The following is a 22797-nucleotide window of genomic DNA, read 5'->3' as shown; positions in this document are numbered from 1 at the left end:
CACTGTTCGTGCACCTTGTACTTCCTCTGCAAATGTGTAACTGTAACCCTGTCGGTACATTGACCACTTACTCATTTACTGTACCTCATGCTCTGCATTTCATCCCTTGCACTTTCTTACCATGTACTCTTTCTGTAATGTATAACTGTAACCAAAGCTATGCGCCCAGATGTCTTTGGGCCAGGTGCGCTATACAACTAAAAACAAAATACAAATACCTGCCTAGAATAGCTGTGCGCCATTCCTGAAAAGTTCCTCTGGGTGTAGCTGACCCTGGTTTGCATTTAACATCCAAAATTACTGTAAACAGTTCTTGCTTATCTTAGCCTATGTTCCACTAGGCTGAAAAGCTGTAATTGTATATTACCCCAAAGAGGTCTTACTTGCATAGAATAACTGTCATCCCAAAAGTACTAGAGGTAGTTACGGTTCCTTGAATCTATGTTCCACTATTCAGAAAAGTATATTTGCAAGTTGGCTGACTATGTGATTTCCTTGTTGAGTGTCACTGCATAACTGACAGTCTACTACCCTTGTATTATTGGAAAGTAATCTGAAAGCAACTTATGGTCTTACTTCCCAAGAATAGGTGTGCCCTATACTGAATGTGTATGCAAAGGTCTGACTTACCTAGAAATACTGTTGGGTGTTCTAAATAAGGTCTGTGCTTTATTCTGTATATTTAAAGCATAGTGTGTGTTTCTTTGGACCATATGTATAATACATTTTCTTTGCACTGACTCTACAGCCTCCTCTCCCTCCTAAAATAAGCCTGACTGCTCTGTCTGCGCTACCATGAACTCAGGTGGTACAGCCTTTTACTGAGAGTGCAGTCTTGTACTGTCTCAGTTGAATGGTTTTACTAAGCCCTTGGGCTTCAGAGAAAAATTGCATAACAGTGAGTCCTCATTCTGCAAGTAAAATCTGCACTTATGGGTGAACATAGGGATGGAATACTTCAGACAACCCTTCTTCATCCTCAGGTTGAAGGGTTTTGTCAGATACCTCAACCTCAGTTGTAGGTATTTAAAAAAAAAATATTTATTTATTGATGGTCTTGACAGATGCAACATGACACCATACCCCAATAACACATTTCACTTTTACAAATAGCACATTCTTTGATTAGTAATGGTACATTTCAATTCACATAGGTTCTACAGTATCCGAAATCCTATCACACAGATACCTCCTGAAAGGGGGCCAGATGTCTTTGGGGCGACTCGTCTTATCCAGGGTCAGTATGTATTGTTCCTCACATTCATTTACATATGCAAGTTCCCGAAGTAAGTGTTCAAGTCGTGGTGATGCAGGTTTCTTTGAGTTTTGTAGTATGCATTTTTAAGAGATCACACATGATATGTTGAATATTCTCCTGGTGGTTTCCGCATTCTTATCAATATCCCCAAACAAGAATTATTGAGGGGTTAGGGAGGCTGGTATTTGGGTGATCTCTATAAATTCTGCCACATCCTTCCAAAACCCTGCCACGTACGGGCAATACCAGTACATGTGAAACGATCCTGCATTAGGTGATATACATTTGGGACATTCCCCCGTACATTGAGTCACGAATTTAGCCATTTTAGCAGGCATGTAATGCAATCTATTAAGTAATTTGAACTAAATCAAACGTAGGCCAGCATTTAATGAAACAGTTTTTGTGAGCAAGCAGTATTTAGACCAGTTCTTTTGGGTGATGGTAACTCCCGTGTCCCCTTCCCACCTTTCTTTAATGTTATTTAGTATGGGGGTATGAGACTGTGTTAATGTATATAGCTTAGAGATGCGAAGACCGACACCTGATGTTGCTGCTTGTAGGCAAGGGTGCGAAGGAGGCTCATCGGGGAAGAGCGGCCATCTCACGCCAAACAGACCTCATTTGGTATTTTAGGGGAGGAAATCATCTTTCTCTTCTTGGGAAGCTTGGACTCCTTAGCCTTGTGTTTCCCTTGGGCGTAGGCTTACCCTAATGCTTGGCTAGCGTAGCCTTCTTTGGCCGATACCTTGTACATGGACTTTCTGCTGCACCACACACAAGTCCCAAGAACAGGAGATCATTTCCCTGCAGAACTCCTACTCCTCCTGGGACGTGCCTCTGAACACATACAATACAAAATACTCCTTCATTACCTGCTAGAATGCCTGGGATTACTGGGAGAAGGAGGGGGGAGCATTGTCCAACCTGGTGGGCTTTAGAGGAGCTCTGGCTAGAGCCTCCGAGTTTACCAATGTCACATTTCTTTTTGCTGCATTTTTTACAGAAATATAGATGGGGTATGAGTTGGGTATATGAAAAGCAGGGCCGATGGGTAAGTCTCCCCCCTCCCTCACCCTCCCCAACAACACACTTTTGGCTGTAATAAATGAAAAACATTCTGTGAAACTCATTTGGCAAATAAACAAACCTCATAAATCACCCATTAGAGTAACTTCTAACCCAAGACACTGGGCAAGGAATCCAAGTAACACTCCTGCTATAAAAGGGAGTGCTTCATTCACAGAATGAACCCCCTTGGCCTTACCCTTAACATCTGTGGTAACTTGCTCCACCGATTACACAAGATCCTGTGCACCTTTGAAAGTAGAAAGGCTTCCTGTGGCCAGATTCTTGCTTGGGATGATAAATCCCACTACCTTTAACATAATCTCCATGTGACTTAAGCCCCCTTACCAAACTTTGTGGGACTTATGGGAATGCGCTTTTTTTCTGTAGTCCCACATTATTTCTCTTTCCGCAAAGCAGGAACGCTTGGACTTAGGAGGGCTGAGAGCGTGGTCTAGGGCTACAATGAGTAAAGGCAGAACGCCATCAATCATTCCAGTTAGACAGGGACACTAACATGCGCAAGGATTTGGGCCTTTGGAACACACACTGAGCAAATGAAATCTCTAGGCAAATATTGTCACACTTACTACAAAAAAGATTCATACATTCACCCTTCAAAGAAGGAAGAACATTTGGTTAAATAACCAGTGTAAAACAGGCAAGTAGTCTGATGCATAAAGTTCAGAAGATGCACTTTAGAGTAACCATAAAACCTTAATATTTAGCAAGTACGGCCCCAAGATGGAATGGGGCCTTTTGCCCTAAAGTCATCAGTGCTACTATGATTGGACAATGGCAGCGGTTAGGATATAAAGTTCAACTAGGTAAGTAAAGTTCAGGTAAGTAAATTCACTCAATCCCATACACTAGGATAGGCCGCCCAAGAAGTGACCAAAGTCAGGAAAGGGTGAAACAGGACAGGGCCTTCATGCACAGCCATGGAGAAGGGGGGGGGGGAGGGGATGGGTCGATGGGTGGAACAGGCATGTTCCTTACGCCCCCGCTACCCCATACCCCCCCCCCCACTCAGACTTCTCCAGACCACTGCTGAGGTTTGGGAATCTGTTAGGGACGCAATCTTCTGGGATTGGTCACGCAGACGGAGGCGCGGTGCTTGCAGGTGCAGTGGTCAATTTTGGAAACAGGATTTAGTTTGTCAGTAACAGTGCTTAGATCTCAGTTCCAGGGACATTACTGCTGAAAACCCATGTGTAGAAAAGAAAGACTTCTGCAGAGAAGGCAAATTCAGGAGACCTCCAGGCAGCCAAGAAGAATTGCGATGGCGGGTGGTGCTAGAGTATATTTCCTTTTTAAGTGAAATTCTCTCCAACTGCGAGTCCCTCCAGCACTTTTTGCTAGACGTTTTTTGCCCAATTCTTCTCAGAGAGTGGGAACCTTTTTCCAAACTCTTTCTTGGAGTCTGTACTTGGGAACCCTTTTTACAAAGATTTGGTACTTTTTAATGGAGATCTGCTTTCCTCCAACTTTTCTGGCATCTACCTTTTACTATTGCAGCATGCAGCACTTACTGTGCCATGTTACTGGGAGCTCCTGGAGTTTCATTCTTATTTTCCTATGGTAACACTCTGTTATCAGGGCAGGGGGATACATCATCCTACCTGGGTTTACTTTTGCGAGATAAGCACACCCAAACCTCAGAGTGCTGAGGGGAAACACTGTCCCTTTTCTCGCTTCTCCAGGAACCTTTAGTTACTGTGACAAGTTCATCTGACAGGCTGGTGGCAGTGTACCTTTTTACATGATTTTTGTGGACTTTTGTCGCAGGCTATCTTTGCAGCTTCAACAAGGGACACAGGGGACACCATTCCCCTAAAATGTTAGCTGTACTTTTCTAAGCCCTGTTCATGATGACTTGCCCTTTCTTCAGCCGTCTACTACCTAGCTTGGGGCGGGGAGGGAAAAAAAATAAAAAATAAAATCGATGATTCGTTTGTCTTTGGCGGGTTTTCAATTGGAAAGCCCACCAAGGCTCTCAAGAGTGCCTGAAATGACAGAGAATGGGATAGGTGACCAAAACTCCCCATGTCTTTGTCCTGCAGTGTGCCTGCCTGGGACCAGTTTGTAGTAGGAGATTGGCAGTCCCTTTTGGACAGCCACTCCCAGATTTGCATGAACATCTTGTCTGGTGATTGGTGGGCTGAGCCAGTTTTCTTGCATAAAAGGCAAACATCCTGGAGCTGAACCTCTGAGTCGACCACTGGACCGAAGATCCAAAGAGGAATTCGTAGGACGACGTCCAAGAAACTACCAAGTGACCGCTGCAGACCACACACCGAGTTACGAACGACCGGGACGATCTCTGGAAGACTGCTTCCTCGCCTGGATGTGGAGCCATTCTCAAACCACCTGCATTTTTGGCCATCCCACAAAGAGCTGCGACACTCTCGGGCTGCAAACTCCCAATACCCTGTGACCTGTGCCATTTTGCGGTGCAACTTCTTGTGACGCGTGGGTTCGGCTGAAACCTTGTGGGCATCTTTCTGGGTCTGCAGTGTCTCTTTTCCACGCCTAGACGTCCCCTCAGCTGAGTCGTGGACCAAGAACCAAGTCTACCGGACAACGGTCACTGACCTGAGGTCTGTGCAGGGTTCCAATGCACCAGTCTCGCGATGATCCACTGCTAGTCATCCCACTGCTCGAGTGCATCCATCTGCTCCCTCCAGAGTTCCTTCCTCAGCCGCCAAGGCCAAGAAACCCGAACCAGGGACAACTGTTGTCTCACCTTAGGAGAGTGGTCTTCAAACTTTTTTGGCCTGAGCAAAATATGGGCAGGCTGCCCCCCCCCCCCAGAAATGCCAAATGGACACTATGTACAAATGGCTATGAATGATTGCGCGCTGTCATTGCACCCTACTCCCAGTATAGTCTCTGGGCTCCCCCGCCTGTTCCAATCACAGTCGCTGGGCTCCCTCATCCCATTCCTACCCAATCCCTGGGCTCTCCCCACCCCACCAGTCCTTGTACTCCCCCCCACCCCGTTCCCATCACAGTTCGAGGGCCAGTGGGAGATGGTGAATTTAAGTGGAGGGGCATAAATATTTCCCAAAAACATGCCATAGCGACAGAGCCGATCTAATCAAGAGGGTTTTTTTTTAAATAATGGGTTAAAACTTTGCATTTTAGAGCACACTTTAAAAAAAATGGGTAAAAAGCCAAACCGTTTGCAATTGACACTTGGGGGCCAAGGGGGAAAGCATGGCATTTTTTACTGGACATCTATGATAGATATCCAGTAAAAACAATACCATCCCTGCCCCCACAGCACTACAGAAGGAGAGCTGATTTTGGCAAGGGGGTAGCAGGATTGTGCAACAAAGGAATTTTTATAATGCCTTTGTTGTACAACCCCCACTTGCCAAAATAATAATAACCACCACCACCCACTCATAACACAAGCATACACAGATTTAAATAAAATTAACATAAACGTACCTTCTGCAGGGCTATGCGCATGGGTGATGAAATGCCCCACTCCAGGTTGCTCTGTCTGTATGTGCGAAGAGGCGCAGGAGCTCCCTCTCGTACATAAAGACTTGCAGTACCCCAGCCAGCATTGCCAAGGAGCTAGGTAAGGCTGGCGAAGCAAAACACTCACAGCCTTGCATGGCTTAGTGAGCATGTGCGGCTGGGGAACTGAACTGTCAAAGGGAAACAGTTCACCTAGGAGCACTCCCTCAGCTGGAAAAAGCAGCTGAGGGAGTGCTTAGTGTTTCACTGGGCTGGCTCCTCAGCTCCTCCATAATGGGTGCGGGGGGCACCATCTCACCCATTATGGATGATCCACGAGGCTCAGACTGGCCTAGAGGGCAATAGGGCAATGCCCGTACCAATAATGCAAAATGCTAGTGTAGGCCAGTCAAAATGGGCCACTTTTTTGGCCAATGTGGCCCAGTTTGATGAATGCAGCTAGTAGTTTTGACCATTGTTGCTGAATAAATATTCTGTAAATATTACAATTTGCTTACATTTTAATAAAAAACACCCCTTGATATGATATGGCCTTTATAACGCACCTATACACAAGTGTTTCAAGGCACGAAACTTGGGTAATATTCAAACAGTCTATGACTAAAGGAATGAATATCCAATTGCAACTGCGGGCCACTTTTTCAGTGGTGCCCGAGACCGTTTATGCTCCAGTCCAACCATGTGAGATGCCCCTGCCCTGCAATCTAAAAAGAAATGTTAACTTTTTTTTTTATTATTTCATGCTGGGCTCTCGCGACCCTCCTGGGATGCGGTGCACCCCCCTGGGGCGTGCCCCACAGTTTGACAACCTCTGCCTTAGGGGACTGTCCTGATGAACCAAGTTCTTCATTGAAAATATTCTGTCCTGAGCCTAGGTGCTTACATTGGTCTTGCTGCATTGTTCTTATGCTCCTGGAGGGCTGCAGTTAAGCTGTTACTTGCACCACGAGTCCCATTGGGGTGAACAACCATTAGGTGCAAACCTGAAGAAACCTCCATAGAATCTGCTCTGTTTGCTGCTTACCGGCCCCCTTCCTCCTCAGCCCTTGGTAACTGGACACCCAGCATTCCCCCCCTTTGACTCATTCACCTAGGATAGCGTTTCTTCTTCTAAAGATAGGTTAAGCAGGGGTTACCTAAAGTTGCAACAGTTGATCTAAAGTTTGCTTATTTGTTTCATTAGTTTCTCTCACTTTTGTGTTGCTTTACCTTTACTCCAAGTAATGTGTGCCTCACTACAGACCTTCTTCCCTACTAGACGAAGCCTTGCTGCTCAGCCATTGCTACCAAGCCTTTGGTTAGTTCAGGCTAAACCCAAGGGGTACAACCCTGCCTCTTAGGGAGGGCTTTTCCAAGTTCTGTCACAGACAGCAACTTGTGTAAAACTAAGTGTGCTAGTATATTTAGCAAACCCTGCGTTGAGGACATGCCGTTCTATGCTTGGTCCGGTCGAGGAAGGCCCAGGGGCCACTTTCAAATGCAGGATTTCAGGTTCAGTTGGTCGCAGTGCTTACGAATCGTTTCCAGACACCTTCCGATTGAACACCAAAAAGAAAATATGCATTTCTCTGCAATGCAAGACACCTCTAGGGTGTGAAGTCTGATTGCAATGGGAATCATCACAGTCAGGGAGCGACAACCTATCTTCAATGGACAAACAAAAAAGGAGCATACCCAGCATAGCTTCGGTTGATGCAAGAAGGTTGCTGAAGACCCTCCAAATTCCAAGGATGTACTCGGAACGGCTACGGCTGCAGAGAGGTAGTACAGAAGAGACCTGGTCAGTCCACCCAGTAGTCCAGGAACCCCTCCAAAGGTTCAGGAGGCAAGGATCCTCAAGCAGGAGCCTGGACTGGTTGTTCCTAAAGGTCCAAGGGTATCGACAATGGTCTTCCGGCAATCCAGCAGAGGAGCAGGGATTCACCGGGACTTCACTCGAGTTGGTGCTGGTCAGGTGCAAAAGTGGTCCTCAGGTTGTCGGCAGGCAGCACTTCTTCATAGGGGTCTTGGATGCAACAATGATATGTCGAAGGGCAGTAGGTTTCTTCCTTTTATTGAAGATTCAGCCAGGTAGCCCACCCAGGTCCAACAATGGTAAAGGATGTGCACCATTCAAACTGGCAGTGGCTCACCCATCATGGATAGCCACTGGCTACAACATTTGCCCAGCAACTGTAGGCACCTGGATGGTAATTGGGAGCAGCCTAAATCCACACATCCACACATCCCCACACATCTTTGCCCAGGAAAGCAGCAGCTCCAATGGTCTCCCTGGTCACATGCCATCCTTGGCCAATCTCCAACTAAGCTATCCATTTGAGGGTTAGAAGGCTTTAAGGGTTTTAATCTCCATTTGCAGGGTGGCAGCCATATACTCAGGCTGCTCATTTCCTTGTGACTTTCTGTCTGTGCTAGTGAGCATTGATCCAAACAGGGTTTGGGAAGGTTTTTTGTGCCTCTCCTGCAATCGCTTCCCATTCTCAGGTCACTATGCCCCTGGGACCATCTTGGGTTGGTGGGTGTCTCAGCCCTTTTGAGTATGGGAAAATACCAGTCAATTACATTTCTGGTCTTGACAACACTTCTTCCTCACTTTCCCTCTTGACCTTTCTTCAGCTGCTTCAAGGCAACCACCATCCCCATCTGCCCTCAAAAGGCCCTCAGCTGACTCCAATAAGTTACAGATCAGTCTCTACCCTCAACTATTACTCCACAATGGTCTACAACTGTATCTCCACCTACTTTGACAAGAATGACCTTCATGATATGCTGCAATGAGGATTCTGTAGCCGTCACTCCACCAGTACCTCAAACTCTCCTCAATCCAAATCCTACTTTACCTCTCATCCACCTTTGACGCAGTAAATCACTCCTCTATTCTCCTTGCCCTCCCTGAAAGTGAGATCCAGGGTGCCACTCTAGACTGGGGTGTCTCCTAACTCTACCACAGGTTCTTCCCTACTTCAAGGAACATGTCCACCTGTGACCAAACATCCCTCCCTATGGATACCCCTCAAGTCTCGGTCTTGGACAACTACTCTTAACACTGTAGAACCTGGACAACCGATACCCAACCCCACCTCCGCCCCCTCCCTCAACCCCCCCCCTTAAGCTTCTACCACCAGATGATCCACATCTTTTTTCCTTCCTCAATTGGACTCCTGATGTATTGGCCACATTGCTACTGGTCTTTCTGTAATCTGAAAATGGAGGGCACTCTGCTACCTCTTACTCAATTCTTCCAATAATTACTTAATTCACCTTCTGGGTGCTAAGTAGCCCCCCCACCCTTTTCTTTTGCCATCTGTTTTCCACCAGTCTTGTTCACCTCCTCCCAGAAGGCATGCAACCTATAGGTGCAGCTTATTGACATCAACCCCAAAGTTCATCAATATCACCTCTAATAATCCACCCCTTCTCACCTATATTGCTGCCAAAATCCTTATGCTCCGAGGACTTAATTACCTAGACTACTTTGCCACACTCCTCCAGGACGATTCTCTCTACTCAAATTCATCCCTTGACAAAGTCCTAAACTTTTCCACTCGCAACATCTATAATCCCCCCCCGTCCCTTTCCCACCTCAAAATACTGCCTCCATGCTGGCTGGATTTCTATGAGACATTGGTCCCTCTTCAAAATCCTAACTCTTAAATCTCTGCATGTCCTTTCACCCCCTCCTGCTCCAAAGCCGACATGATCGCCCGTTAAATGCTTTGAAGAACGATCTGCTCCATTTCCCTCCGCAATCTCTGTTCCCCTCTGCCCTGGACTTTCTATCGCTTTTGATCCTTCCCCCTCCTCACCCATCAGCCACTCAAATTAGCACTGAAACCTGGCATGAAGTTCCATCCCGTTCCTACACTTGCGTTACTTACACTATTCAACTAACTACACCTCCTCAATGTAAATATCTATTCCCTCTAACTACTGTATTTTATGCTCCCCCAGTTTCTGTACCAACTACTCCCTTTCATAGTCTATTTCTCACTGCCCATCCCTCCTTTGTACAGCACCGAATTCAGGATTGCCACTTACCGTTATGAATTTTTGGGTTTCCGGTCAAAGTTCATTGTTACTCTCAAATACACATGTAGAGTGCATAGTGAAGGTGCAACACTATAGCATGAAAAAATACCAACAAGAACTATAATTTGAAGGGTCACTCACGGACTACACATTTTGGTGCAGGCTTCATATGCTGGTTTTCCTTTTCATCAAGTGATCCCCGCTGTGTTCTTGCTGGGAGTCTTTTAGACCGTGGTCTCAGAGGAACCGTTGGGCTGAGTTCCCCATTTAAACCAGGTTGGCTTCTTGTTTTTTTGGAGTATGGCACATAAATGCTGTCCTCTTCGGAATGACTCTGCTCATCACTACTATTGCTTTTAGGCTCCACCACTTTAGTTTCTTCAGGGACCTTGCCTTGCCGAAACGGAGTGACATGGACAGTCTCCTCGGCACAGAAGTCATATGCATCATTAGAACAGACTGAAATATCCATTTTCTCCCTGCCAGTTGCTGTTTGTTTTCCAGCCCCTCGCTCTCTGCTTTTCGACCTGGCTCTGGGTTTTGCATTCTCCCAGGGCTTCTTAAGTGGTGCAATAGTTGGCCCATCTGCTTTTGCTTTCCTGCCACGCTCCCTCACGGAAGACCGCTTTGGCCTAGGTTGCGGTGTTGAGCTTTTTACTATATCCAAAGTAGTCTGGGGGATAAGTGACAGCTCTATATCCATTTGGTCTTCAAGTCTACAATTCGTCTGAGTTACACTTTCAAAAACATCATTTACTAGACAAACTTCATCAAAATGCGCAACTATTCCCGTTTGCTCTGGTTCACCACAGATTTCAGATAAGTCCGCCACTGTAGAATGGTCAGGGGGGGAAAATCCCCCAACAAATGAGGGGTCTTCTTTGCTTCTTCTCAGCTTAGAACCTCGTCGTCTGAAACTCACATTCTTCAGGGAGTCATTTCCAACAACTTCAACAGCAGCAGCATCCTCTTCCTGCTGCACGTTTTCTGGTACATTTAATAGAGTGCTGTGTCTCTGGCCTGCAAAAAATAAATAAAAGAAAATAAAAAAAAAATACATTAATTACCACATTCAGTTTTAAACAGTTACATTTTAATCAAGGACAAAAGAAACATTGAGCCAACCATAGTATGTTTTTTTATCACAGTATCTGGAACCGCGCACAGTGTTTGAATCAAGACGGCTTCCCATTATCCGTTTGATTACCAATTCGTAAGAATGAAAAAGGCAGTCGGCAGTGCCAGGATTCAAACCGGTCAACTGTACGTTGAGCCAAGTATTAAATGTATAAGCACCAACACATTTGTATATTAAGATAAGGTAGATTGCACTGACATGTGTATGCATTTTCAATTACTCTATTTTCTCCGAAGCACATTCTTTAGGACATCAAGACTCAATTGATAAGAGGTTTACATATCACTTACAGCAGGCGATAAACTGCTTAAGGCCAGCCAGCATGTGTAGATAAGGTAACAAACGTGACATTCCAGGATGGCATGGCTTGGTCAAATAGAGAATTTTTTTTTTTTTTACTTCATGACTATTCCGGTGTCCTTGATCTCCCTCCTTTAAGACTGGAAAAAGGAAAAAAGCTGGTCAGGAAAAAGTGAATGGGGATGATATGCAGCCGCCTCCCACCACTTTTCGTACATGAGCGTCCTCTCTCCCTCTTTGCCAAACAGTTTGGGGGTGGGTCAGGGGTAGGGACTAGAATGTGACCCTATCATTGGGAGGAGGAAAACCGCATATGCCCGGCCAGGGTTTAAAGAAAGCGATGGTGAAGACTTCTTGGCTAAAGGTGGCATCCTTACTAGAAAACGCATCCAAAGAATAGTGCTTAAAAAAGCATAAGGATTGGAAGTTAAAGAACCTGTAAGCTCTAGAAATGCAAATATACTGCATATTTGGCCACTTTGCTCCCAGGCAAAAGGCCAATGTGCTCTATAACCAGATGGACAGATTTCTTGAAAGAGGTAGTTCTGTAAAGATAGAATTTCAGGGTTTTTGCCACATCAAGATTATGCAAAGTCTCATCCGCTGAGGAAGTGTGTGGTCTAGGATGGAAGATAGCAAAACAATCTCCTGAGCCAAGTAAAACTAAGAAATGACCTTTGGAATGACAGACCGAACAGTCTGTAGAAAACCTGACCCATATGGAAGGTGATCCAAGGATACCCTGAAGCAAGAGCATGAAACTTGCCCATCTCAAGTGAGCTATTAGCAACCAGGAAGGCAGTCTTCCTGGTTCAAAGATTCAAATCACAGGACTAAGTGTTTGAAAGACTTATGCACAATAGGTGCCAAAATACTGAGAACAGGCCACCTTAAGAGGGAAAAATTGAGACCCTTTGCACAGTCTTCACACCACCTCATTTTAAAAGAGAAATCTCCCCAGGAGATTTCAGTTAGGCTTCGATGGCCAAAATGTAGTGTTTACAGGTCAGAAGAGCATTGTCCAAGGTGGACCTAGGAGAAGTGATATTCTCAGAAAGGGATCAATGGCTAAATCTTAGACCGTTGCTCTTGTATTGCCTCCTAGTAGAAAACGTCCTCACTGCGAGAGGTAAAAATCTGCTCAAAGAAATCCAAGGAGAAGGGTGCAGAAAGGGCATTACTGAGGAGATTCTCCAATAGCATCTGTTAGGTAGAACCACATGACGTTCCTGCCACAGATTCCTCATCTTAGATATACCCATATCTTGCTTTGCAGTCTCAGAAAATTATTCAACAGCAGAGCGCACTGTGCGGCATCTAGTCAGGTCCATAGACTTAACATTCCCGCAGACAAACAGGATGTCGATCATATAAACAGCACTCACAGCACCCTTTGCTCCAGTTCTTCTTTCTGCAAAGCCAACCGGAGAACTAAATAACTTGCAGGAGCGTTGAAAGAAGGAGAATCAGCGGGAGGAGCATCCAGTAGAAAGAAGATTACCAGGGGTAAGCAATGTGTTCATTCTAATGGATTGTGTCCTCCCACGGATTGCTCATGTTAGATAGACTCTGATAGCAGTTTTGTAGATGGAGGTGGGAGAAAGTGAATTTTTGTATAATGCTCCGATTCATTGATTGATATTGTGCAGAACTGCTTTTCCAAATCGAGTGTCCTGGCCCAATAAAGTCCAAGTAGTTTGCACTCCTCCAGTAGAATGGACCTTTGGGTTTTCTGGGATATCTTTTCCCACAATGGAGTAGCACTCCAAAATACATAGGATGATCCAACGTGATAAAGTTTGTTTGCTCACGGCTTGGCCTAGCATATGGCCATTACAACCAATCATCTTGCCTAACACATTTGCCATCCGTGAAATGTATTAGCAAACAGCCTTTTCGGGTCAAGCATGTGTAATCTAGCTTCATCCTTAAAAGGGTGAGGCGGTGGATAAAAAGCTGGTAAAGTTATCTTCTGTGACAGATGGAGTTGACACTACCTCGGGAAGAAAGGAGGACTGGAGGGGCGCAGCCTCAAATCTACCTTCTCCTTGGAAGATATAGTAAATGATGGTTTGCATGCAAGGCTTGTAGCTCACTCATTCTGCGAGCAGAACTGATGCCTATCAAAAAGATAGTTTTCAGTGTTAATAACCTGACAGGACAAGAATGGAGGGGTTCAAATGAAGCTCCAATTGAAAAGGATGGACCAGGTTCACATGCCAGGACGGAAGAAAAGGCAACTGTGGGAAAGTATCAGTCAGATCTTTAAGGAATTGAATGAATCGGCATCCTAAACTAAGCCTTGCACTAGCGTTCGTTTAAAAAAAATGGATAACGTTGCCAGGTATCCATCCCTTGACAGCAGCCACCTGCAGCTCCTGATGGGCTAGTTGCAGCAAAAAAGGAAGCACTGCAGGTGTATTGTAAAGGCAAGGATCAATATCTTTAGCTCTACACCAGCTGCAAAACATATTCCAACGGCAGCAGCACAGTTCTTTTGTTGCTGGCTATCTTGCTGGAAAAAGACTTCTATCACGTCTTCGAGATCCCAATCTTTATAGCTTAACCTCTCAGAAAGCAGGCGTGAAGGTTCCGAGTTTTGACTTTTGGGTGAAGAAGGCAACCTCTCTCTAGCAACAGTTGCTCCACACTCTGGGGAAGACAAATGGAGATCAGATGGACATTTCTCAAAGGTCTGGGTACCATGCCCTACAGGCCCAATCCGGAGCACTCAGGATCATGGACTTCAACGGTATACAGTGAATAGAAATAACGTATGAAAATATAACGAAAAATTAACTATGAAAAAATGACGATTTTTACATAAAATGTATATATGTGGTGATGGGAAAGGGGCTAAAAGTCAGGGAGAAGAGGGGCCAGCGTAGGGTTTACAACGAAAAGAAATGGGGGGGGGGGCGGAGAGAGACCCCCACAAATTTAAAAACCAGTATTTATTATTATTTTGTCGTTATAAATTCATTTGTTATATTTTCATTAGCTATAAACACATGGAACCTAACAACCTCCTGATGACTTGAGTAATGACGGGATTTGTGGGAACGTGTACAGGAGGGGAAATTCCCACTTCGCTATAATAAAAAAAATACATGTCCCCAGAACTCCTCTCTGAGGTAAGGAACAAGTTACTTACCTGTAACTGTTCTCCAGCATGGGTCTGGCATGGATTCACATGCTCATGAATATTCCCCGTCGTCAGGCTGGGAATCCTCGGTAAAGAAAAAACCAGTATCAGTTTCATTTCTGATCTGTCTTTCGTAGTAGTAACCAATCACTGATCTCTGCGTCATACTGACCACAGCCAATGACTGCCCTCTACCTAAGCCCCGCCTCTGGCAGCCATCTTCAGATTTGGTAGCATGACCAAGTGAAGAGCCGCAGAGGGGTAGGCGGGAGGGTTCGCATGTGAATCCATGCCAGACCCATGCTGGAGAACAACAGTTACAGGTAAGTAACTTGTTCCTTCTCCAGCATGGGGTCTGTCATGGATTCACATGCTCATGAATATAAGAATAAATAGCAGTACACACATGCACACATGCACTACCACTGGGGGTGGCAAAAGGCTCAACATTAAGCAATACAAAAAACTCAACATTAAGCATCTCTTACCTCCTCACCAGGCTCACCTTAAGCGAACAGGTTGCGCAGCACTGCTTGGCCGACCCTGGACTCCTCCCTGGAATCCCGATCGACGCAGTAGAATCTCGTGAAGGTGTGCGTCGACCTCCACGTAGCAGCCCTGCAGATATCCAGCAGGGGCACATCAGATAAGAACGTTGTAGTAGCAGCGATCGCTCTGGTCGAATGGGCTCTCGGACGGCCTGGCAGCGGTCGGTTAGCCAACCGGTGGCAGTGCATGATGCAGCCGGAGAGCCATCTGGAAATAGAAGACTTCGAGAGAGCCTTCCCTTGATTCACAGGTCCAAAGTTCACGAACAGCTGTGATGTCCTCCGGAAACTCTTTGTGCGGTCCACGTAGAACTTCAGCGCTCTAGCCACATCCAGCAAGTGCAAAGTCCTCTCGGCCGACGACTAAAGAGACGGGAAGAAACAGGTAACACCAAGGGCTTGTTAAGATGGAAGTCCGACGGCACCTTGGGCATAAAGGAGGGGTGCGTCCTAAGCACCACCCTCGAGGCATGGAAAGTCAAGTACGGTGCTTTGCAGGATAGGGCCTGGATCTCTCCCACTCGTCGTGCGGAGGTAATGGCCACCAGGAATGCAGTGTTCCACGACACAAACTTCATCTGTGCGGAGTGCATCGGCTCGAATGGGGGCCCCCATGAGCCTGGTCAGCACCACGTTAAGTTCCCACGCTGGGGCCGGGGCCTTCACCGGCGGGAACGACCTGAACAGTCCTTTCATAAACTCTTACCAGTCGATGGGACCACAGGCACGTCCGTCCTATGGTTCTGGTATATCTGGAGATCGCCGCCAGATGAATCTTAATGGAGGCATGGGCTAGCCCAGCCTTTGCCAGCGATAGCAGGTACTGCAGCACTTGAGGGGCCGTAATCCATAGGGGGTTGATCTTCTGTGCTCGGCACCAGATAGAGAACCACTTATGACCGTAGCATTTGAGGGTCAAGGACGCCCTGGCCTTTGCAAGAACCTCTCTGCAATCGGCCGGTATATCGTAGCCTCCAAACTCTAGCGCTGCAGGAGCCAGGCCTGCAGGTTCAGCGACGCCGGGTCATGGTGGAAGATGGCGCCTCCTTCTCTGGAGAGAAGGTCCGCGTCCGCCAACAGCATGATGGGAGGGGACGTTGAAAAGTCCAGAAGGTCCGGGAACCAGATCTGCCTCGGCCACGCCGGTGCGACGAGGATTATCCTGCACCCGGACCTCTTGAGCTGGCTGATGAGTCGAAGCAGCAACGGCAACGGAGGGAACGCATACAGGTATAGGCCGTCCCAGGGGAACGAGAACGCATCGCCCATGCTTCTCGGCTGGGGAAACCTGCTGGCGAACCTCTTGCACTTCGAGTTCGTCGCTGTTGCGAACAGGTCGATTTGGGGTTTGCCCCATCGTCGGAAGAGTTGATCCACTTGATCCTGGCGCAGTTCCCACTCGTGACACGCGCGCAGCTCCCTGCTGAGCGAGTCGGCGATGGTGTTGCTTTCTCCTGCCTGGAGAAAGGGAACCAGGAACATCCCCTGGGCGACTGCCCAGTGCCACAGATCCTGTGCCTCCTTGGATAGGGCTGGGGATCTGGTGCCTCCCTGCTTCCGTATGTAAAACATTGTCGTGGTGTTGTCCGTGAAGATCCGACCACCTTGCCCTTGAGCGACAGGAGGAACGATTTGAGAGCCCAGAACACGGCTCGGAGTTCCAGGACGTTGATGTGCAGGAGCCTCTCCTCCGGGAGCCAGAGGCCTCTTGCGTGGAGATCTCTGGTGTGGGCGCCCCAACCTTCCAGGGAGGCGTCCGTCGTCACCGTCTCCTGGTACGCCGGCGTCTGAAAGTCCTTGCCCGCCGTGAGGTTCGCTCGAACGCCCCACCACTGAATCGCCTGCCGGAACACCTTGTTGAGGGGGACCCTGTCTTCGAAGGTGCCCGTCGCCTGCATCCAACGGGCGTCGAGAAATTCTTGAAGAGGGCGCATCCGTAGTCTGCAGAGGCACATCAGGTAGATGCAAGAGGACATCATCCCCAGGAGGGACTCGATGGACCTCACCCTGGCCAGGTCCGTGGCTAGCAGGTGCTGCACTTTGCCTAGAATGGTCTTCGTCCGTTCTTCCGACGGGGCCGCCAGGCGCCTCACCATATCGAGCTTCGCTCCCAGAAACAGGGCCACCTGCGACGGCACCAGGTGGGACTTTGGGTAGTTTATGGCGAATCCCAGGTCTGTGAGTAGCTGGACGGTCCTCGCAGTGTGTTCGACGGCGAGTTCCCTCGTCCTTGAGCGGATGAGCCAGTCGTCCAGGTAGGGGTAGACGTGAATCCCCTGCAGGCGCAGCAGCGCCGCCACTGGTGCTAGGCACTTGGTAAAGACCCTGGGGGCCGACTTCAATCCGAACGGCAGTGCTCTGAATTGGTAGTGGCGTCCCTGGACGACGAACCTGAGGAACTTTCGTTGACTTTTGAGGATGGGAACGTGGAAGTAAGCATCCTCCAGGTCCAACGACGATAGAAAAATCTCCTTCCTCCAGCTGTCCCAGTACGTGCTGGAGGGTGACCATCCTGAACTTTTGTGATCTGATGTATTTGATCAAACGACGAAGGTCCAGGATGGGGCGCCAGCAGCCCGGCTTCTTCCTGACGAGGAAGTACCTCGAGTACACCCCGGAGCCCCGGAGCCTCGGAGCCTCTTCGGGACGAGCTCGATGGCGCCTTTCCTGAGCATCGCCCGTACTTCCAACAGCAGTTGCGGGACGTGATTTTCCTTCCTGGCCACAGGTGGAACGTGAGGGCACTTCTTCAGGAATTCGATAGAGTGTCCTCTTGCCAGGGTATCCAGCACCCAACGGTCGGTGGAGATGGACTTCCACACGCCGACGAAATTCGTCAGCCGGCCTCCCACTGGGGTGCTTCGGTGAGGGCCCGAGACCACGGCCGGTTCAGTCCGGCTTGGAGGTGGTGGCCTTGCCGCCCTGGCGACCTTGCCGACTGCGGCGAGGCGCTCCCTGCTTGCCGCAACCCCTGTAGGCCTCCTGAGACGAGGAGCGTGCCGCCTGGCGGTAGGACGACGAGCCACCGCTGGATCCCTTTGAGGCACCCTGTCTGCCTCCAGAGCTCCGAAAGGGCCGTCGTTGCTGAAGGGCTCCTAGGGCGCGGGCTGTCTCCGTGTCCGTTTTTATGGCTTGAGGGGGAAGTCGGTCGCCCGGAGCCAACCCCGTCGTCGTAGGCAAACACCGTTGCCCAGCTGGTGGAACCCGGTATCGGCAATATCGGTTGGCACCGTTATGGCGTGGTCCGACGCCACCTCGCCCTCTTGCAGTATTTCCAGGGCCTCGGACCTATTGTCGTCCGGCAGGAAGTCCAATAAATATGGGGGCCAGCTTAAACCAGAGCTCCCTGTAGTAACGGGCCACGATCGCCAGGGCGTTGGCCGCTTTGATCGTCGTCGCCGCAATGACCCGCCGCCCCATGGCATCCAACTTCTTTCCCTCGCTGTCCGGCGGGGAATTCGACGTCGAGGCTCCTGACCCCGCCGCTTTCCTCTTTGCCGTCGCCGAGACGACCGAGTCTGCCGTTGGCTGGGCCCTGAGGCACAGGGGAGCAGTTTCAGGGACCCGGTATTCTTCTTGTACCTGTCCCGTTTGGCTGGTGCCGTGGAGGGGTCAACTTCCTCCAAGAAGTTGATTCGACGAAATCTTCACCCTTAAGGGGCGTAGGAAAAATCCTGCAACGGGTAGCCGTTAACGGGAGTAGAAACGAGGACTCCCAACACTTGAACGTGCGGTAAAAATGTGAAGATGGCTGCCAGAGGCGGGGCTTAGGTAGAGGGCAGTCATTGGCTGTGGTCAGTATGACGCAGAGATCAGTGATTGGTTACTACTACGAAAGACAGATCAGAAACGAAACAGATACTGGTTTTTTCTTTACCGAGGATTCCCAGCCTGACGACGGGGAATATTCATGAGCATGGGGAAGAATCTGCAAATACTGTCATCTCTGGGCAGGGTTGCCAGAAAGGTTCCACAATCACATATTCCTTGCAGATCCACTTTGTTTGTCCTCTTTGGGTAGTATGAAATCTTCCCCTTTGACTAAAACAGGAGTAATAACGAAAAGAACGACCGCTCCCAAGCCTTCATAGGCAGGTGTTTGTTGGGGCTGACAAATGGATGCCCCTAAAGATTTTGCAGCAGCCTTAGAAGCTTGTAGCTTTTCCAAGTTGTTGCATACCTTTGGTCCAGGAGCCTTGATTGGATGTTGTGGCCAAACCCAGACTTGTACAACCACGCAAATCTCCTTATTACTGCACTCGAGCCGATGCAATCTGACGCATCAAGGCCTGACTGAAGGGACGGTCAGACGCCTTCCTTCCAATCACTGATGAGATTGTTAAAACCATCTCCATCTCAACTCTCCTTCGGGGTGGTTTTCTGCTACCGGGAAATTATATTCATAGTGTGTACGTGTATTTGGCCACAGCACAAGATGCATTGATGGCTTTAAATGCCATGCTTGCCGCAGAGAACACCCTCTTAGCTAGTGCATCATATTTCTTATCGTCCCTATCTGGTGGGATGGTCAGATAAGCTGCAGCCTTTCAGATGAAAGTAGTCGCCTGCACTACAAAACGTTCTTGTGATAGGTGGGGTGGAAAGTAAGTCCCAGTCAACAGAGATAGGTCTGTATTTTTTCCACCAACTCCTTTGTTCACAGGGGGGAATGGCGTTGAGTTTTTACCAATTTTATAAAATGGGATTCCTCAGTGCTGAAGGGCAGCACAGGCTCTTTAGGAGGACCTCCATCTAAAAGTCAGTAGTGTCATCCTGGGTAATGTCCTTGGCAGGAAGTCCCAAAACCAAATCACCTTATTCATGACGGTTAGATAGGCCGCATTGGGGCAAGTGTAGGTCTGGTGTGTGGAAATCCTCCCCAGGCGAGGTATCAAGACTACAGTCTTCTTTTAGACATGTGGCTTGTGTAATGGTCTGGAAAACCCCAGTATAAGTGGAAATGATAGTCCCGGGATATCCTGAACTCAATAACGGAAATGGTCAAAGTAAATGGCAAAACCCGCTAATCCACAAAGCAGAGAGAGCATACAAGCAAATACAATCATGAAGTTCCAGCCTTTCTCAGGCATGACAATGGTTTACAAGTAAAATGTCATAACTGATGTCATACTACAATCGTGCTTACAAAAACTACAAGTTACAGGAAATGGTTAAGGGAATCATACATATGGAAGATGTATGGGTTAGTCTTCATTTGTTATACTCCATCTGATACCACCTCTAAGTTGATAATGGTGAATACATGTCATTTCTTTATTACATGATTGGTTAATGCAACATATACTGGGCAGCACAACATTGAGTGCGTCTATTGGTTAATGCAACATATACTGGGCAGCACAACATTGAGAGTTTCTATTGTTTGACACCTTACTCGCCAACCTTGAGCAATTGACAGGCCATCCACACATAAGCCGAAATGAGAGTAGGAGAGAAACCTCAGAACTGCCTTTTTTACAATTAAATACGATACCATTCCTTATTCCCACACCACGAACCAGAATAACCTCTTTCTAGACTACCTTGCTAGCTGCCTTGATTCTAGTCGAAGCAGGTGCCCGTTTGTATGACCTTAATGAATAGACACTGTTCTTGAATTATGGATCACTTGTGAGAGGACCAGGTTCTGAATTATTTCACCCTGCATTTGAGATTTTAACCACCATGAATTCTGAAGACAGACCATCCATCAAGCATTGCCCTCCCCCTCCCGCCAGCAAACAGACAGTCCATTTCCCCCATTATTCACTTTGACTTCTGAGGCATAGGATCTTACATGACGCACTTTTTTCTTGCAGCCGGCAGCACCCCCCTCCCCCACCCAAAGATATTATGATCGCTAGAATCCAAAACATTTTCCTGGAAGTCTGTACAGGCATTAAACAAGACCTTTTATAGAAATAAATAGTCAATCGTTGACCCTAGTTTGCCCCTATACCATGTACGCGCTGGGGGTATGTCACCCTTGATGTTACCGTTGGCCATCAGCATGTTCCAATCCGATATGAACTTTGTCCATAAATTACCATTCCTTGATGGAAGTTTATGATAGCCATTAGCGTTAAGTGTTTGAATGCCCTGAGCATTCAGGTCTCCCGTGAATAAGACGTTTTCCAACTTGTGTGTCGTTTTGATCTCAGTTAGGACGCCCGCCAGTTGTTCGAGAAAGACAGGGAGTGATGAGACAGAGGTTCCAGTAGACGTTTATTGCGGCTATGCTGTGCCAGGCACCTCAGTTTCTTAGTCTGGCCTTTACTGCTAAAATCTCCGGGTTCTTGTTACTCACCACTTCTATGTCATTAAAGATGGAATTTCTAAAGGCCAGGAGCAGACCACCCCTGCTGGTCTAGGTTTACCTTGGCTGTCTGCCAATGGTTCTGTTATCGAAAATCCATCTACCTTAAATATCAAAATTAACCAAGTCTCTTGGAGAGACATTAAATTGTGGTTATTGAAAATCTCCTCTCATTATCTTGTTCTTAAATGAGCTAGAATCCCTTGCATTCCATCCCAGGAATGTTATGAGCTTAGGGGCTAGAGACGCCTCTGCCAGGCCCAGTTTCGGAAAGACCTGCAAGATTATTTCAGGGACCTAGGACTGAGCACCATGCATTCGATGGATTACCTTTGCCGGTTCTGCATATGAAATTCTTTATTTTCTCCATTTATCTGGGCTGGTCCTCTAGGATCAAGAATACGTTCCTGGTCAGATGAACAATCCCTATAGTCTACTGGAGTATGTCCCGATTGTATAGCAGCACTGCAGACACCTCGATACCTTGGTTTCGCAACAGATTAGAATTGCATTTGCCCCCGACTTTGTTTTCAGTCCCATTTCCATGATGTGGATGTAATCGTGGAACCTGACATATTCAAAGTCTTCTGATGCCAAAAAAAAAAAAAAAAAAAAAAAAAAAAAAGATAGCCTACCTTATGGAATTCAGCGAGGATACCGGATTTATTCAAGGATATTCAAGCGTAGAAACGTATTCCCTTGGCCCATACTTTGGAGATTGCGAAAGGAGAATCAGAGCGGCTATCAGTTGAAAATTTGTTTATGGTGATACCTGCCCCTTCTCTAGCTGCCATCTCTTTGTTGGCATATATTGGACTTGAGTTTTTGGCAGCATTGGGTTGCGTCATTTCCTTGACTTACGCTGTTTCCCTTTGAAAGGAGTTATCTGCTCTCTTGCTTAATTTCTCTTTAGACGGGTTAAGGCCAGCAGGACTTGGAGCAATCTCCATCTTACTGCTTAATTCGACCGTTGTCCTGCCCCATTAATCACCGGCCCCCTGAGTGCAAGGTTCCCGAGTTACTCATATTCATTCCAAGATTATTAGTTAGAGGTTTATTTGGGGCAGATATTTGACCCCAGAGAAAGATTGAAGCCACTCTTAGTTATTTTTCATTGAACTAAGTAATTGTTTGGACATCCACCAAGCTTTTAGCCTGACCACAAGTAGGGCCCAATTCACTCATTCCTACTCACTTGGCCTCTTTGCCACAAAGAAGATGATTGGCTAGTGCAGTACTGCCGAGTCCTTTTCGGATGGTAAGTAATACTCCTATGTTTTCGAAGATCGGGGCCTCGACGGTTAAGTCTTGTTGTTGAGCGACTAGTGATGGCCTGAATAAATTGTGCAGTGACACCCTTCCTCTTAGTCTTTGCCTTCCGGTTCTTAGTTTTCTGTTCTTGATTCAAATTGTTTATCCTCTTTGGATTCACCCTCTACCATTGTCCTCTTTTTCTTTGTTTTGCCATTGGTTTTAGGCACCTTACTATTTAACTCAACCTGC

General features: G+C 47.4%; 1 protein-coding gene across 1 annotated transcript in view; it reads right to left on the bottom strand.

The window, feature by feature from the left end:
• The window catches only part of SGO1 (shugoshin 1), a 223784-nt gene that overhangs the window by 122692 nt on the left and 78295 nt on the right, over positions 1–22797 (bottom strand). The window contains exon 7 of the mRNA XM_069648869.1: positions 9989–10867. Within this exon, the coding sequence (XP_069504970.1) occupies positions 9989–10867 (879 nt within the window). The remainder of the gene's footprint in view (positions 1–9988; positions 10868–22797) is intronic.

The sequence above is a fragment of the Ambystoma mexicanum genome, chromosome 2q (genome assembly GCF_040938575.1).
Source record: "Ambystoma mexicanum isolate Mex_15411 chromosome 2q, UKY_AmexF1_1, whole genome shotgun sequence".
In the NCBI taxonomy this organism is placed as follows: domain Eukaryota; kingdom Metazoa; phylum Chordata; class Amphibia; order Caudata; family Ambystomatidae; genus Ambystoma; species Ambystoma mexicanum.
The sequence above is the reverse complement of the archived record's forward strand: the minus strand, read 5'-3'. Positions and strand labels throughout refer to the sequence as shown.